At 39.9% G+C, this 17,532-nt stretch overlaps 1 protein-coding gene across 6 annotated transcripts in view; it reads left to right on the forward strand.

The window, feature by feature from the left end:
• SFXN1 (sideroflexin 1) overlaps nucleotides 1–17,532 on the forward strand; it is a 47,749-nt gene that overhangs the window by 19,468 nt on the left and 10,749 nt on the right. For 4 of the 6 annotated variants that reach the window (XM_008990561.5, XM_017969663.4, XM_002744535.7 and 1 more), the window contains 6 exons: nucleotides 7,209–7,379; nucleotides 8,238–8,336; nucleotides 9,567–9,642; nucleotides 10,221–10,306; nucleotides 11,570–11,697; nucleotides 14,690–14,739. In XM_008990561.5, coding sequence (XP_008988809.1) covers nucleotides 7,209–7,379; nucleotides 8,238–8,336; nucleotides 9,567–9,642; nucleotides 10,221–10,306; nucleotides 11,570–11,697; nucleotides 14,690–14,739 — 610 coding nt within the window. The remainder of the gene's footprint in view (nucleotides 1–7,208; nucleotides 7,380–8,237; nucleotides 8,337–9,566; nucleotides 9,643–10,220; nucleotides 10,307–11,569; nucleotides 11,698–14,689; nucleotides 14,740–17,532) is intronic. The other 2 variants (XM_054251851.2, XM_078364585.1) reach the window with 1 other exon arrangement.

The following is a 17,532-nucleotide window of genomic DNA, read 5'->3' on the forward strand; positions in this document are numbered from 1 at the left end:
GCTTAGAATATTTGAAACAATTCTGAAAAAGAATAAAGTTGAGAAACTTACACTACCTGGTCTTAAGACTGACTATAAAGCTCTCGTAGGTTAGCATTGATGTAAGGAGACATATTTAGATCCGTGTAACAGAAGAGTATCCTGAAATAGGCATAAACATCTGTAGTTAACTGACTTTATACAAAGGGGAGATAATTCAATGAGGAAAGGATATTCTGTTCAATGAATAATTCTGAAAAAATTAGATTGTTATATAAAAAATGGATCTTGATCCTTACCTCATCCTGTAAAAAAAAATTTAACTTTAAATGGATAAGAGACCTAAGTATACCAGCTAACATTATTAAACTTCTAGAGAAAATCTTTAGGACTTTGATATGGGCCAAAAAAAATTTTTTTTGAGACAGTCTCATTCAGTCACCCGGGCTGGAGTGTAGTGGCACGATCTGGGTTCACTGCAGCCTCCACCTCCCAGGTTCAAGCAATTCTCCTGCCTCAGCCTCCTGAGTAGCTGGGGTTACAGGCATGCACCACCACGCCCAGCTAATTTTTTATATTTTTAGTAGAGACAGGGTTTCACTGTGTTAGCCAAGTTGGTCTCAATCTCCTGACCTCAGGTGATCCACTCACCTCAGCCTCCCAGAGTGCTAGAATTACAAGCATGAGCCACTGAGCCCAGTGATATGGACAGAAATTTCTTAGATAAGACAGAAGAATGAACAATAATCAATTGAAACAGAAAGAAAGGAAAAACACTGATAAATTGGACCTCATCAAAAGTAAAAAGTCTTTTTATGACTGAAGGCACTGTTTAGAAAGTAAAAATGCAATTCACAGACTGGAGGGAAATATTTGCAAAATGTGTATTTCATAAAGGATTTGTATCCAGAAGATATAAAGAACTCTATCAATATTGAATGGTATCAATTGAACTATATCATTCAGTAATTAACCAACCCAGTTTTTTTTAATGGGCAAAAGATTTGAGTAGACTGAGGACACTTGGTTATAGAAAATACAGGAATAGAAAGTAAGCATATGGAAGGATGCTTAGCATCATTAGTTACTAGGGAAATGCAAATCCACAAGGAGATGCTACTTCACACCTATTTCACCCAGTGGGTTCACCTTGCCTCCTGCCTAGACAGAACCAACTTATCAAGACAGGGGAATTGCAATGGAGAAAGGGTAATTCACTCAGAGCCAGCTGTACGGCGGACAGGAGTTTTGTTATTACTCAAATCAGACTCCCCAAGCATTCAGGAATCAGAGTTTTTAAAGATAATTTGGTGGGTAAGGGCTTGGGAAGTGGGGAGTACTGATTGATCAGGTTGGAGATGGAATCAAAGGGGGTCAAAGTGAGGTTTTCTTAATATTTTCTGTTCCTGATGTGATGATGGAACTGGTTGGGCCAGATTACTGGTCTGGGTGGTGTCAGCTGATCCAAAGCGCAGGGTCTGCAAAATAGCTCAAGCACTGATCTTAGGTTTTACAATACAGTGATGTTACCCTCAGGAGCAATTTGGGGAGGTTCCGACTCTTGGAGTCAAAGACTGCATAACCCTTGAACTATAATTTCTAATTTTGTAGCCAATTTGGGAGCCCTGCAAAGACAGACTGGACCCCAGGCAATAAGGGGTTCTTTTCAGGAAGAGGCTGTTACCAATTTTGTTTCAAACTATGAACTGAACTCCTTCCCAAGGTTAGTTCAGCCTGTGCCCAGGAATGAACAAGAACAGCTTAAGGGTTAGAAGCAAGAGTCGGTTAGGTCTGATTTCCTTCACTGTCATAATTTCCTCAGTTACAATTTTGCAAAGGTGGTTTTAGAATAACTAAAAAGAATTGATAAATAACTGGTACATCCATCCATTAAATGGATTAACCAACTCATAAAAAGAACAGGGTGCATCTCAAAAAAGCATTATGCAAAGTGAAAGAGGTCAGACACAAAATATGTATCTACTCACTCTATGAGCCCATTTGTATGACATTCTTGAAAAGGCAATATAGTGTTAGAAATTAGATTCATTGGTTGGCAGGAAGTGAGGAAATAATTCCAGCAGGGCCCAAGGGAACTGCTAGGGACATGGAAATACCCTATATCACAGTTCTGGGGTGGTTACACCACTGAGCACATTTTTTCAAAACTTGTCAAGTTGGGCACTTAAAGTAGGTGACTTTTATGGTATTTAAATTATACCTCATTAAAGCTGATTTAATTTTTAAATATTATGAGATCATAGGAAAAAAAGGAAATGCTTCCCAATTCATTGCAACCCTGATATAATAAATGATAAAAAATATACAAAAAGAAAATAATGGCCTGTCTTACAAATGGATAATACAAAGTAAAACACCAACACATGACATCCACCCTTGTGTTAAAACATGAACTGGTAGAAGAATTTATTCCAAGAACGAAAGGTGATTTATATTTATTTAGGACATTTATTAATGTAATTTATTACATCAGTATGTCAGAGGAAAAAAGCCACATCTTGATAGATGCCCAAAAGAAGGTATTAGTATATATCTATTTCCCATAAAATAATTAATCAGCTAGGAATAATGTGTAGTACTTCTTTAATTATTAAGAATGCATATCTCACATCAGTAGTGAGCAATGCATGAAATAATGGAACACTAGAGCTGAACTTCCCAAAAAGACCTCTAAAGAAAAGGAATGGACACTTTGGGAGGTCGAGGCGGGTGGATCACGAGGTGAAAAGATCGAGACCATCCTGGTCAACATGGTGAAACCCCGTCTCTACTAAAAATACAAAAACTTAGCTGGGCATGGTGGCGCATGCCTATAATCCCAGCTACTCGGGAGGCTGAGGCAGGAGAATTGCCTGATCCGAGGAGGCGGAGGTTTCGGTGAGCCGAGATCACGCCATTGCACTCCAGCCTGGGTAACAAGAGTGAAACTCCGTCTCAAAAAAAAAGAAAGAAAGAAAAGGAATGGAATACTTAGAGAAAGAAAAGAGGGAAGCAGGGGAAGGGAGAGAGGGATCGAGTGAGGGAGAGAGAAAGGAGGAAGGCTTTGGTAGTCAAATTTGAGAAAATTCACATTCCACTCTTGAGAATGTCACATTCTATAAACTGTTCAAAGTTTCCAAAAAGTCCAGGAGTAAAAATGAAGCTGCTTAATCATTTTTCCCAAACTTGAACGTGAGCCCTTTCTTTTTTTTTTTTCATAATGTATGTAATATCTAAGAGAATACTCAGCCAGGCACCGTGGCTCTTGCCTGTAATCCCAGCAGTTTGGGAGGCCAAGGTGGGCAGATCACGTGAAGTCAGGAGTTTGACACCAGCCTGGCCAACTTGATGAAATCCCTTCTCTACTAAAAATTAAAAAGCTAGCTGGGTGTGGTAGCACACACATGTAATCCCAGCTACTCTAGAAGTTGAGGCAGGAGAGTTGCTTAAACCTGGGAGGCGGAGGTTGCAGTGAGCCAAGATTGCACAACTGCACTCCAGTTTGGGTGACAGTGCCAGACTCCATCTCAAAAAGAAAAAAATCAGAGACCATAATCAACTGAAAAACCAGAGAACAAATAAAAATACGAGACTACTTATAATAGACACAAAACAACCGTAGTTTTCTGTATACCAGCAACAAGCAATTAGACAGTATTTTTTATTCACTTCATAAGAACAGTTTTAAAAAATGTAAAGTAAAAAAAAAAAAAAAAAAAAAAAAAAAATGTAAAGTACCTGGGAGGAAACGTACCCATAAATTTGCATCGATGATGAAAACACTTGGAGTCATGATAAGTTTGGGTAAATGGAGAGATGTGCAGTAGGGTAGAAAGGCTGGAGATTGTAGAGGTATCAGTTTTCCCCAGATTAATACAGTTTCAGTCAAAATACAATTGTGATCACCTATAAAATGGATAAAATCATTCTAAGGTTTACCTGGGAGAATAAATTAATATCATTAAGGCATTTTAGAAAAAGAAGAATAGAGTGTAGGACGATTTCTCTATCAAATATTAAAATTGACTTTCAAATTTAAATGGTGGGTATTGGCAGCAGAATGTGTAGATAAGTGGAAACACAATAGAAAGCCTATAAATCAACACTAGTATTCACAAATTCTTAATTGCTGCAGGCCAGCCAAAAGAAAAAGTTACGCAAGTTTCACATTTTTTTTTTTTAAATGGAGTTTCATTCCTGTTGCCCAGGCTGAAGTGCAGCAGCGCTGTCTCAGCTCAATGCAACCTCTGCCTCCCAGGTTCAAGCGATTGTCCTGCCTCAGCCTCCTAAGTAGCCGGGACTACAGGCTCCTGCCACCACGCCCAGATAATTTTTATATTCTTTAGAAGACATGGGGTTTCACCATGTTGGCCAGGCTGGTGTCAGACTCCTGACCTCAGGTGATCCACCTCCCTCAACCTCCCAAGGTGTTGCCATTATAGGCATGAGCCACTGCGCCCAGTCTACATTTTCATATTACGGGAATTCCAAATACATTAAAAACTTAAATGTTGAAAAGAAACAACTGTTCTGAGAATGCTAGAAATATGGGTACACATTTATATAACTGTTCTAGATAGAAACTTTATTTGTTCCTATCCGATTACATAAAAATAATAATTTTCAGGACAGCAGATAACACAACCAAAAAATAAAAATTGGGGTTAATTATCTACAGTGTATAAAGTATATATACAATTACATAAATAACAATGATGCTGCTGTGGATGTTGATCTTTTTTAAAAAGACACAGTCAAGTAGAGAAAAAAGATGAAAGACATATCTAAAGTTTTAATGTTCTATGTAGCTTTTGTTCCAACAAATGTACTCATTTCTTTCAGAATAATCTTGGATGTGGGGATAGATTTATTTATGAAGGTTTAAAATTAGAAGCAATTAATATGCCCAACACTAGGAGATTGGTATATATTACAGTATTTTTATAATCATATAATAGAATACTATGAAGCACTTAAAAAGATGGTGTATTCATTTCTTAAGGCTGCCGTGACAAATTGCCACCAACTTGAGCCTCACAGTTATGAATGCTTGAGGTCTGATATCAATGTGTCAGCAGGGCCATGCTCCCTCTAAGAATCCTTCCTTGGGGCTTCCTTGGTTCTAGAAGCTGTAGGAATTTTTTGGTGCTCCTTGGCTTGTGGGTACATCACTACCATCTCTGCCTCCTTCATCACTTGGCCTTCTGTGTGCGATTGCACATGGCCTTCCTATAAGGACACGATTCATTGGACTTAGGGACCACTCTAATCCAGCATGACTTCATCTTAACTAATTGCATCAGTAAAGACCCCATTTCCAAATAGGATCACATTCTGAGGTTGCAGGTGGACATGAATTTGGGGGGGACACTGTTCAACCCCGTATAGATTATATAGAAGACTATCTTTTTTTGTTCGTTCGTTTGTTTGTAGAAAGTGATTTATTTAAAGAGAGAGAAACAGGAGAAGGAGAGAGAGAGAAACAGGAGAAGGAGAGAGAAAGAAACATCTAACTCTCACACTGAGTGAGAGAATCCAGAAAGATGGAATCCAGGGGAGAGAAGCAGCTTCCACATTAAGTGGAAGGGAATAGAGAGAGAGACGGAGTTTAGGAGGGGAAGACAGGCTTCCACGAGAGAGTGTGGAAGGGGACTCCAGAGGGAAAATCCAGGATAGAGAAAAACAACTTCCACAAAGGGAGTGTTCATGGAAGGAGATCCAAACATGGAGTCCCAAGAAGACTATCTAAAGACACAGAGAAATGTTTACAATATATTACTGAATAAAGAAGGTGGTTATAAAGCAGCAGGTCTGGTGTGAAGCCTTTAAGTAAACACATCATATTTAGATCCTAGAAGAGAGATTGAAAATACACTCATGAAAACATTACCAGTGGAGATGAGTAGGTAAAGGCTTGAGTGATTTTAATTGCTCTAATGGATTTCTGTATTTACTAAATTTTTGATAATGAATATGTGTTTGTTTGATAAAGGGAAGAAATCAAGAATGAAATCAACAATGATGTACATAACTTTTTTCCATCAAGAGTCTTCCTGAGGCTGGACATGGTGGCTCACGCCTGTAATCCAGCAGTTTGGAGGCCATGGCAGGCAGATTGCTTGAGCCCAAGAGTTCAAAACCAGCCTAGGCAACATAAGGAAACCCTGTGTCTATAAAAATGCAAAAAAAATTAGCCAGCCATGGTGGTGCATGCCTATAGTCCCAGCTACTCAGGAAACTGAGGTAGGAGGATCACTTGAGCCAAGAAGTTCAAGGTTGCCATGAGCTGAGTTCACGCCGTTGCACCCCAGCCTGGGTGACAGAGTAAGATCTTGTCTTAAAAAAAAAAAAAAATTCTTTCCAAACTCGTTTTTCAGTCTATAGGTATAAAAATGAATTAATATTCTTAATTGCCATAACTTTTGTCTAGTTGGTTAAAATATTTTAGAGTTTACAAATTCAAAATGCATTATAAAATATGTCACTTAAAGAATATTTCAGTAGCATGGGGAGAAATGCCAGATGTGGGTGAAAGGGAGGAAGACAGCAAATAACACTACCACGTGTGTACCTATGCAACTATCTTGCATGTTCTGCACATGTACCCCAAAACCTAAAATGCAATTTAAAAAATTTAAAAAAAAAAGAATATGTCAAAGTTGGAAGCTTCCCTATTCCCTACATATAATTTCTTTTCTGGCTTTTCAAAATTACAGATAATTTGAGATGAATTGGGTTTGAATTTTTTTTTTTTTTAGAGAGGGTCTTGCTCTACCCAGGCTGAAGTGCAGTGATATGATCACTGCACACTGCAGCCTCAACCTGCCAGGCTCAAGTGATCCTCTTGCCTCAGCCTCCCAAGTAGCTGGGACCACAGACATATGCCACAACACCTGACTAGTTTTAATTTTTTTTAGAGACAGAGTCTCACTATGTTGCTCAAGCTGGTTTTGAACTCCTGGGCTCAAGTGATCCTCCTGCGTCAGCCTCCCAAAGTGCTGGGATTACAGGCAGAAGCCACCACTCCTGGCCTGAAATGTTCATTTTAAGTGCTTATTGTCCTGTATGTTTTGAAATTTTTACTGACTATATGTAACAGATTTGTCACTCCCTCCAGGCACAAGTGTTTCAGGTGAGCATAAACTTTTAGAACCTGTAGCCACTTGTCTCTAGGGCACTGGGGAGATATTTGAAGTGAGCAATTACCATATTATTTGTTGTTTTCTTAGGCAAGGAATTGTTCCTCCTGGTCTTACAGAAAATGAATTGTGGAGAGCAAAGTACATCTATGATTCAGCTTTTCATCCTGACACTGGTGAGAAGATGATTTTGATAGGAAGAATGTCAGCCCAGGTTCCAATGAACATGACCATCACAGGTTGTATGATGACATTTTACAGGTAAGTTATGAATATTTAGCAACAGTTTGTTTAATATTACAGAAGCTCAAAGTACATTTTTATATGGAAATAATTTTGTTGAAATAAATGTTATTTTATAGTACATAAATTGACAAACATGGTCATTAGCTTGATTGAATCGTTCCGCAATGTATTTATGAATCAAAACATCACGTTGAAACTCCTTCAATATTGATAAAAAAAAAAGTTATTTCACTTTTAGTTCCACTGTGTTTAAATGTTGCTACTCTGGGAATCTTTTTTTTTTTTTAACCTTTCCCCTCTGCTAAATAGCATCTTTGTTATTCAGAAGGAGGTCAATTTTTTTTTCTAAATCTTTGCCCCAAAAGAGAATGAGGTGGAGAAAGAAAATGAGGAGAGTCTGCAGGCAAATTCTCCTTTGACTCCATTCATACAGATATAGGTATAGATATAAGTGTAGATACAAGCACACTAAAGGTATTTCTGTAGGCATAGACATAGACCATTGCACATGCTGATAGGAGGTCCCAGGACTGCTTGGCTAAAGAGATGCAAACTGTATCTTTTTTTTTCCAAGAGAAGGGATCTGGCATTTATTGAATGTCTATTCTGTGCCAGGCTCTCTATAAATTTTACCTTACTTCATCCTCATAGTAACACTGAGCTTGGCATTATCTATATCCAAGGAACAAGGAAACTGGTGATCCCAGAGGATAAAAGCTTGCCTAGCACACGGGTCCTAAGCCTGTGACCTTGTCCCAGCTTTCTCCCTTCCCCAGTACAGCTCCTCTCTGGTTACTGCTGTTCACATTTTCTGTTCTGTGCAGCGGCTAGGTCCCAGTGATGGTGGGTATGTGATGGATGGCTCTGTTTTAGGACTACGCCGGCTGTGCTGTTCTGGCAGTGGATTAACCAGTCCTTCAATGCTGTTGTCAATTACACCAACAGAAGTGGAGACGCTTCCCTCACTGTCAAGTAAGGCTGTGAGATTTGACGGCTCTCTGCAGTTCTCTATCCTTCATTTTATTAAGTGATGATACTCTCCTATTTAAAAAAGCACATATGTACAAATTGTTTATATTGTTCAGAATATTAGGTAGTATCTTTTTGCAGCTTTTTCTTTTAAGTGTTTCTTTTTCTCTTGCTCTATCAAGAAAACTGTCTTCTTCCAGCCTGCCTTCTCAGACATTATTCATTGCCTTTAGAGGTGTTAGCAGGATGCTACCTCCTTCCCACCCTGGAGCTCATTGCCCTGTAGGACACACAGCAGGCAACACTGGTCTGGCCTCTGATAAGTGACAGGCTGTTCCCCCATCTACTCTGCCTGGATCAACAGACTCCAACTTGAAAAGCAGAGGAGACAAAGTGTGGTCTCTGCAGAAATCAAGGGGAGACCATGACAGTGTGACCTTTACATCTGATTTGTTTTTAAAATAGCTCATCTGTGGAGCCCAAAAGAAAACAATAAGTTTAAATTTTTGCCACCTGTTTTTAAAACAATAGGCTAACAAGATTAGTTAACCAAAAATGTTAGTTAGCGTAATTGTACTACACTTGAAAGAAAAGTGCTTTTTTATCACTTAAAATTGCTTTTGACAACCCATATTCCTCTGCTGTTGTCATATGGAACAAAGGATCTTGAAATCTGCAACCCAGTGGTGTTCATCACAATTACAATTTCTTTTAAAAGAAGAATTGCTTGGGCATTACAGTTTTTAGACGATAAGACAGTATTTTTATACAGTTAAGGTATCATTTTTTAAGTGGCAGCATCTCATTTTTGCTTTCAGAGTGTATATTAATATTTTGAGAAGTTTTTTTAAGCAAATATGCTCCAAATATTTAGCCCAATATGCATTCCCCTGTATTCATAGCTTCCTGCACACAACTCCCCTCCTTCCCACAAATGCAATATGGTTATTTATTTATTTATTTATTTTTCTTTTTTAACCAACTCACTTCAAAGAATACATGTCTACTTTTTTGGAGTTATGGTCAAGATACATGTGAAGAATGCCATTTTTTATGGTCTGCTTGCTTTTTCTCCAGATTCCTCTATTTGTTGAGTGATAACAAATACTGTTTTGTAGACTCTGCATTCTGAATCATGCTCTTTTATATTTTCCTTTTATTTCTTCAAATAATGTTGCACCAGCGTTTCCTGACATGCCCTCATCATCTGCGTAATATCCTTTTCTCTTTCAGTGAGTTGGGAACAGCTTACGTTTCTGCAACAACTGGTGCTGTAGCAACAGCTCTAGGACTTAATGCATTGACCAAGGTACTCAGATTTTTATTTCCACAGTAAAGCTGCTTCATTTGTTATCACCTGTCTGGCTCTAAATCCCTCTATTGTTTCTTAAAATAGTTCAAGTCATATGGCTTTCTTGTATACTCCTTATCTTCAGCTGCATATTGTAGTTATATCTTCCAGTAAGTTTGGGAAGAGTTGTCACCACCAACACCTGCCAGGACTGTGATCTATGCCTGGCTCTGTGTACGAAGTGTTGAATGTTCACACATCGTAACAGCCCCCCCAGAAGCATTGCAGTGGGCAGTGGGCCTCAGGCCACAGCTCTGAAGGGAGGAAAGAGCATCTCTCTCTCTCGGCACTCCAAAGCCCATACATACTCCTGCATCCACACTCAGCTAAAATGCCTTAGAGGCTTGTGTGGTCCCAATACACCCATGTGGGAAATAGACAAGTACCACTAGGACAAGTTTTGAAAGTATTCTTGGCCTGAGTTTCTGTGCAAATAGAACTCTGCATTTTTCAGAGTGTTCAAGAAGAAATAAGTTATTTCCATTCACTAGTACAGGAAAAATTAGATAAAGCTTTTGAAATTTTCTCCTCTGCAGCATGTCTCACCACTGATAGGACGTTTTGTTCCCTTTGCTGCCGTAGCTGCTGCTAATTGCATTAATATTCCATTAATGAGGCAAAGGTAAGACGAATATGCACTCTTAGTAGGGATGTGTGCTTGACAGGAGAGGCTCTTGTAATGATTAGTTTAGTTGAAACTTTCAAATATCTGTTTTAATATGTACAGTGAAATTATGAGATCTTGGATTTCCTTCAAAATAAACGGGTTGGGGGTGAGGATGGGCTTGTTGATAAAACAAGCTTAGCCATGAGTTGCTAATTGTTGAAGCAGGCTGAGGAGTGCGGGGAAGGGGCTAGTGCTGAAAGAGTCTTTCTGTGTCTGTAAAGGATAGATCTGAAGTTTACATTGAGTTGTGCTTGGGTTGGACAAAGACAGTCTATCCAAAGAAAATTTATTCTCTAAAATAGATTCCCTTTTTTTCCTCCAGAATTTTCTCTTGGGGCTTAAAGTAAGATTATTCTGTATCTTTGGAAGTATTGTTTTAGAACTGGCAAAAATTAAAGGAGAAGAAAGAACAACAAAAGCATTTTGGAATGGATAACGAAAAACAGGGTAACGGTCGGAGTTACACTTAGAGTGTTTAGTAAAAGTAGTTAATAAATATACAATAGGGCCATGTACAGGTGACTCTTTCCACGTCAGCATATTAAGTTAGTTGACTTAATAATGCTGTGTCTTATATCTATTTCTCATTTGGAAAGTTGCTCACATTTGCACATGAGCATCGAAATTAGATTTTTCTTGAAGTTAGCATATCCACTCTTTGAATTGTGTTGTTACTGAAAAGGGTACACCTGTTTTAAAAGTTTACTAGTGTTGTTTTACTTTTATTTCTATCAAAGGAGGATTAAACTTCCCATGGTATTTAAAAATAGATGTGTCAGATGGGCATAGTGGCTTATGCCCGTACGCCCGTAATCCCAGCACTTTGGAAGGCTGAGACAGGTGGATCACCTGAAGTCAGGAGTTCAAAACCAGCCTGGTCAACATGGCAAAACCCAGGCTCTACTAAAAGTACAAACATTAGCCAGGCACACTGGCACAAGCCAGTAATTTTAGCCACTCAGGAGGCTGAGGCAGGAGAATTGCTTGAACCCGGAAAGCAGAGGTTACAGTGAGCAGAGATCGCACCACCGCACTCAAGCCTGGGTGACAGAGTAAGACTCCATCTCAAAAAAAAAAAAAAAGATGTGTTCAGTACCAAAAATGACACTTGAGTGGGTATCTGAATTAAGTAGAGTTTGCTCTTTCCCTGTAGAGTACTATTTCAGGACATTTCTTGAAGGCATTGGTAGAGCTCTCTGCGTGTGTTTTGCTCTGCAGGGAACTCAAAGTTGGCATTCCTATCACAGATGAGAATGGGAACCGCTTGGGAGAGTCGGCGAACGCTGCGAAACAAGCCATCACGCAAGTCGTCGTGTCCAGGATTCTCATGGCAGCCCCTGGCATGGGTTAGCAGGACTTTGTCATGTATTCCATAAATACAGGTTGAACGAGTCTTCACGGATCCGTGAACCAGAAAACAAACACAAATACTCACCTCTTAAGGGAAATTGCCTTCCAGTGGGGGTGGCAGAAAATAAACAAGTAAATAAAGTACATAGTGTGTGCAGAGGTGATGAGGGCTAAGGGGTCAAGGTGGGTAAGGGAGTCTAGGGGTGGAGGTAGGGCTGCCAGGGAATAGCACTGGGTGGAGGTGTGGGAGTGAGCCAAGCAGGTATCAGGGACGAGTACTCTGGCAGAGGAAACCACACAGGCAGGAGTTTGCCAGGTGTGTTGCAGGCATTACAGGTGCAGGTGCAGCTGGGGCACAGTGGGAGGGGTGGGGAGCAGTAGGAAGGGAGTCAGGAGGCCACAGACGGCAAAGGGTGGATGGCAGCCCTGGGGTTTCACACTTGGCTTTTAGTCTGAGAGATCAGAAGCCAGGTAGGATTTTGAATCACAGTCTGATTTAGGTTTTTTGTGTGTGTGTGACTCTGGATGGTGGGTTGAGAATAGGCTGAAGGGGAACGAGAATGTTCAATGGAGGCTATTTAGGAGGCTGTCTCGGTAATCCAGGCAAGAGCCAGGGCCAGACAGTGACAGTTTGACCAGAAGGTTTATAAACCTTGAAATGAAACTTCCAAAAGTCCTTGGGTAGAAGTAATTTCTACTGAAGATTTATTTGTATCAATTGGAAACCCTTGGAACCCGAGGCAAATTGGAATGGTTGGAGCAGCTATTGATAAAATGTGTGCCAAGCAACTATTCAGTTTCCCCTATGGGGACTGGGGTCAGCATGACCAAAAATAGAAAGTCTACATTGTGTTTAGTTCTGCTAAGAATCTCTAGTCCACCCTAAGGCTGCTTAGAGCTACCTTCAGACCAGGGGCCTAAAGAAAGTTCTCAGACTGAGAAAGCAGAGGGCCTGGGAGTCAGAGTGCTCTTCACAGAAAGAAACAAATTAGTGTGTTTAATTTTCATCATCTAAACTGAATGCAAACAGCACTTGGCAATTAAAATGAACTTCTCCAATGAAGTTCATCAGCTGCTGTCAAGTTATCCATTAATGCTATTTTGCAGTTTTTAAATTCCTTTTGTCACGGCGACTACTCATAAGCAGGCAAGGAAGAGCAGGCAACAAAAGTTGATGAAAAGTGCATGAAGGAAAACTTTGAGGAACATTCTGTTCACAGTCCAGCAAATTGGGGGAAAACTACTATTATCTGATTTAATACAGGAGTGCCCTGTGCCCTGTCTGAGGCTAGCGTGTTCTGTAGGGGTGGCTACACAGCCACAGTCCTGAAACCTGGGCAAAGTATCCCCTGAGTCCAGGACCAGCACGTTTGTCACTAACCTAATAGGAGGCGATGGAGGCCACCCCGGCATGCCTACTGAGCCCTGATTTCCAGATTTGCTGAAATCAAGGTTGCAGCTCCAGCTTCTGCCAGATCTGTGTTGTTGTTGTTGTTGTTGTTGTTGTTGTTGAGACAGGGTATTGCGCTGTGATCATGGCTTACTGCAGCCTCAACTGGGACTACAGGCACACGCCACCACACCCAGCTAATTTATATATTTTTGATAGAAACAAGGTTTTGGCAAGTTGCCCAACTGGTCTAGAACTCCTGGGATCAAATGATCCGCCCACCTCGGCCTCCCAAAATGCCGGGTTTACAGTTGTCAGCCACCATGTCCAGCCCTGGGTTTGCATTTGATTGCGGTCTTTTTTGTTTTGAATTCCCTTACTCCTCTTAAGAGTTCAGCAAGCCCAGACCGACAAATCCATTTCTAGTGATTTGGTTATTTTAAACACTATTTAGGCTCCAGGGAAGAAATACAATCTTTCTGTCCTAGTGAAATGTATAAGAGTAATTGACACATTGAAGTAGTGGATATGACAGTTTAGTCTGAGAAAAGTTGTGAGAAAATAAATGAGTGCTGGCTACCAGATACCCAGTTTTACATGCATTATTGTATCTAATCATCAGGATCAGTTTAATACAATTTCCCTCATTTTATAGAAGAAGAAAACAGAAAACTGAGGCTCCGAGAAGTGAGGTAACTTTTCCAGGGTCACACAGCTAGCAAGTTGTCTAGCCCAGCAATCCCAAACCTTTTTGGCCATGGAAGACAACTTTTCCGTGGACCAGGGGTCGGGGGATGGTTTCAACATGATTCAAGCACATTAAATTTATTGTGTACTTTAGTTCTATTATTACATTGTAATAGATAATGAAATAATTATACAGCTCACCATCATGTAGAGTCAGTGGGAGCCCTGATTTTGTTTTCCTGCAGCAAGACGGTCCCACTGGTGGGAGACAGTGACAGATCATCAGCCACTAGAGTCTCATACAGAGGGCACAACTTAGATCCCTTGCATATGCAGTTCACAATGGGGTCTGGGGTCCTATGAGAATGTAATTCGGTCGCTGATCTGACAGGAGGTAGAGCTCAGGCATAATGTGAGCAATGGGGAGCGGCTGTAAATAGAGATAAAGCTTCACTCATTTGCCTGCTGCTCACCTCCTGCTGTGTATCCCAGCTCCTAACAGGCTATGGACTCGTACCAGTCCATGTCCGGCCCAGGGATTGGGGACCCCGGTCTAGCCTGTACTGAAGCAGTTTTTGTCTTACTCCAGGCAGAATTCTTTACACCATCCTCCCTGCCTCGTGCACTTTATTTTTATTTTTGCCTATTGAAACTTAAACTTCCTTTAAAGATTATAAAATTTTCTGGCTGGCAGAGGATGCAATATTACTTTTCAAAAGTTTTGAAAATGGGAACAGTTTTTAATGTAATGAATTCAAATGTAATAATTTAAAGAATTACTGTAAATTTTTTTTACTGTGACAGTGTGGAAATAGCCTAAAAGTGACAGAAGCTGTCAAATGTTGGAAAAAAATTTTTAAGCTGAAAATTGACATTAAATAAAGATTTAAGATTTTTATCTTTATTTGCAGCCATCCCTCCATTCATCATGAACACTTTGGAAAAGAAAGCCTTTTTGAAGGTAAGCTGTGGTTCTTTTGTCATTTTCTCAACCCTTTTTATTTCTTTTCAGATTTCAAACTTTACAGGTTATTTCCAACCTAAACAGTAAAGCAGTTGAAGGTCAGTTTCTCTTGGGCACTTACGTAAATATAAAGATGTTCCCAGGAACATTTTATTTCTAATCTGAGATATCTGAAAAAGCTTTTTGCAAATAAAGACTGCTTCTATTAAAGGTTATAAATCAGTTACACACACACAGTGATTTATTGGATGCCTGGCTGGGTAAAATGAAGAGATGATGTGAATTTAGAATGATATGTGTACAAGTCAGTAGTCATCCTCTCAGGAATGAAAAGGTAATTCGGAGTAGCAGCTTCATGGAGTCTCAGTTTGCAAACAGTTACCACAGTTCCTCTCATCTCTCAGTGACAGACACTGAACAGAAGACACAGTTGGGCATGTTGCATAAGTTTCTTACTGTGACAGATGGAAATTTCTGTAGATATACCCTGGCATTTTCTCATGCGAAGGAGCTGGCAAATGATAAAAGCAGTTAGCCCCATCTTAGCCCACCATTGCTTCATTGTTCCAGGCTGTTACACAATGATAAGATGAATAACTATTGTGTTCTCCTCACTTTCATCTTAATTTGTGTTTTTTTTAGCTTTGCTTCATATTGTACCCTTTGATCATCATTTGGAAGTGTACCGCCTCACCTTCTCTTCCCACAGAAGCCCTCTACCTATCCCACTCCCCACATAGAAGGGCCCACTGGTTTCAGAACGCTTGTATGCAGGCCCAGATTGATGGCTGGGCCCTGGCACCTCACTGGCTACAAAGGGGCTCAGTTGTAGCTGTACTACTTCAGACCTCAATGAAAGATACTGCTCTGAAAATGTAATGGCTAAATGCTGTTAAGGCACCCATACATATCTACCATTTCCAAGTTTACAGTTGCTGGTATATGTCTATGTTGCCTTTCACCCATGTATAGAGGACCATAGTATAGAAATGATAGTATAGTCGTTGCTAAAATATACATAGAGGCAGCTTACATTAAAATCCCTACTTTTCCATGTTCAAAACACTTTCACATTCTATTGTGAAGGTGGGCTTCACCATGCCCCTTCTGCAAAGGCAGAAGAGGTCACTTCCTTGGCAACTCATAATGCCCATGCAGTGGTGTTCGCCATGGTTGGCCTTCCCCTTGTTCCTACTGCTCCAGGGCCAGGTGTGCCTCCTCTGCAAGGATGTACTTATCTGGGCTCTTACCTTAGAAATGACCAGACTCCTCCACAAACATGAAACTAATTGAACATTCTGAGCTTTTTTAAACGGTGATGTTTGGGGACCATTCGGCATGACTCATCCATCCCCCCCACGCCTTATCTCTCCCCAAGTGGAGAGCTGGAAAAAACAGCATCAGCTGTGGGCAGGTGACTCACGGAAATTTTTGCAGTAAACCAGAAAGTTCTCTGCTTAAAATCTAGTGCTTGAACAGTTTTCTTGAAGAATAGTTCTGTTGTCTCTTTAAACTTGGGTCATTCTTGACGGCACTTTCATTGGGAGTGAAATTGATATGGTTTGGGTCCTGTCTAGTTCTTATTCCTTAAGTTCTAATTCTTTTGTATTCCCTTTTATAAAAGTGGACTGCTGCGTCTACTCAGTAGGCGTTCAGAACTGCTAATTGAATGGGAAGTTAGCATTTACTTGTTCATTCATATGTTTTTTCAGCAGCCCTTTGCTGAAATCTTGTTTATGCCAAGCAGTGTGGTAGACACTAGAGTCCCAGAGAAAGGATATGACCCCTGCTCTCAGGAAGCATGTAGCATGATATGGGGAAGAGGGACAAGACAAATTGTTAAAATGCACAGTGTTTAAAGTTTGGGACACAGAGGGAACACACAGGAGGTATCTTACCCAATGAGTGTAGTTGAGCCAAGACCTCTTTGAAGAGGACTGGCCAAGGGCCACATGCTCTACAGAAGCTCAGCAAGTACACAGAGCATGAATTGTTGGAGACTTATGGATGGTTATGTTGTCTGAGATATAAGCAATGTGTAAGAAACTGACTACACTATATATAAAAATTAGCTCTCAGTGGTTGATAGAATCTAAATGTAAAAGTCTACAACTATAAACTTCCAGAAGAAAATACAATAGAACACTAGGGCTAGGCAAAGAGTTATTAGACTCAACATGGAAAGCACAGTCCATAAAAGAAAAATTGATAAATTGGACTTTATCAGAATTTTAAAATTCTGTTCTTCAACACTATACAGAAAATGAAAAGAGAAGAAACGGCATGGGAAAAACTGTTTACAAGGCATGTATGTGATAAAAGACTTGTGTCCAGAATACATAAAGGACCCACAATACTTAAGCTGGGCAAAAGGTTTGAACAGACACTATACCAAATACATACAGATACCAAATAAGTACTTAAAAAATTCTCAGTATCTTTAGTCATTGGGAAATCTAAATTAAAACTACATGAGCTGCCACTAAACACCTATTAGAATATCAAAAGCTAAAAAGATTGACCATAGCAAATGTTGGTGAGGAAATGGAGGAACTGAAACCCTCACCACTGCTGGTGAGAAGTAATGTGGTACAGTCACGTGAGAAAACAGGTAGTTTCTTACAAAGTTAAACATATGCTGCCCTATGATCCAGCCATTTCCTTACTAGTTATTTACCTAGGAAAAATAGAAGCACATGTTTGTAAAGGACAAATGTTTATAGTAGCTTTATTTGTAATACCCCAAAACTAGAAACAACTCAAATGCTCAATAACAGGAAAATGGATAAA

The sequence above is a fragment of the Callithrix jacchus genome, chromosome 2 (genome assembly GCF_049354715.1).
Source record: "Callithrix jacchus isolate 240 chromosome 2, calJac240_pri, whole genome shotgun sequence".
Taxonomy (NCBI): domain Eukaryota; kingdom Metazoa; phylum Chordata; class Mammalia; order Primates; family Cebidae; genus Callithrix; species Callithrix jacchus.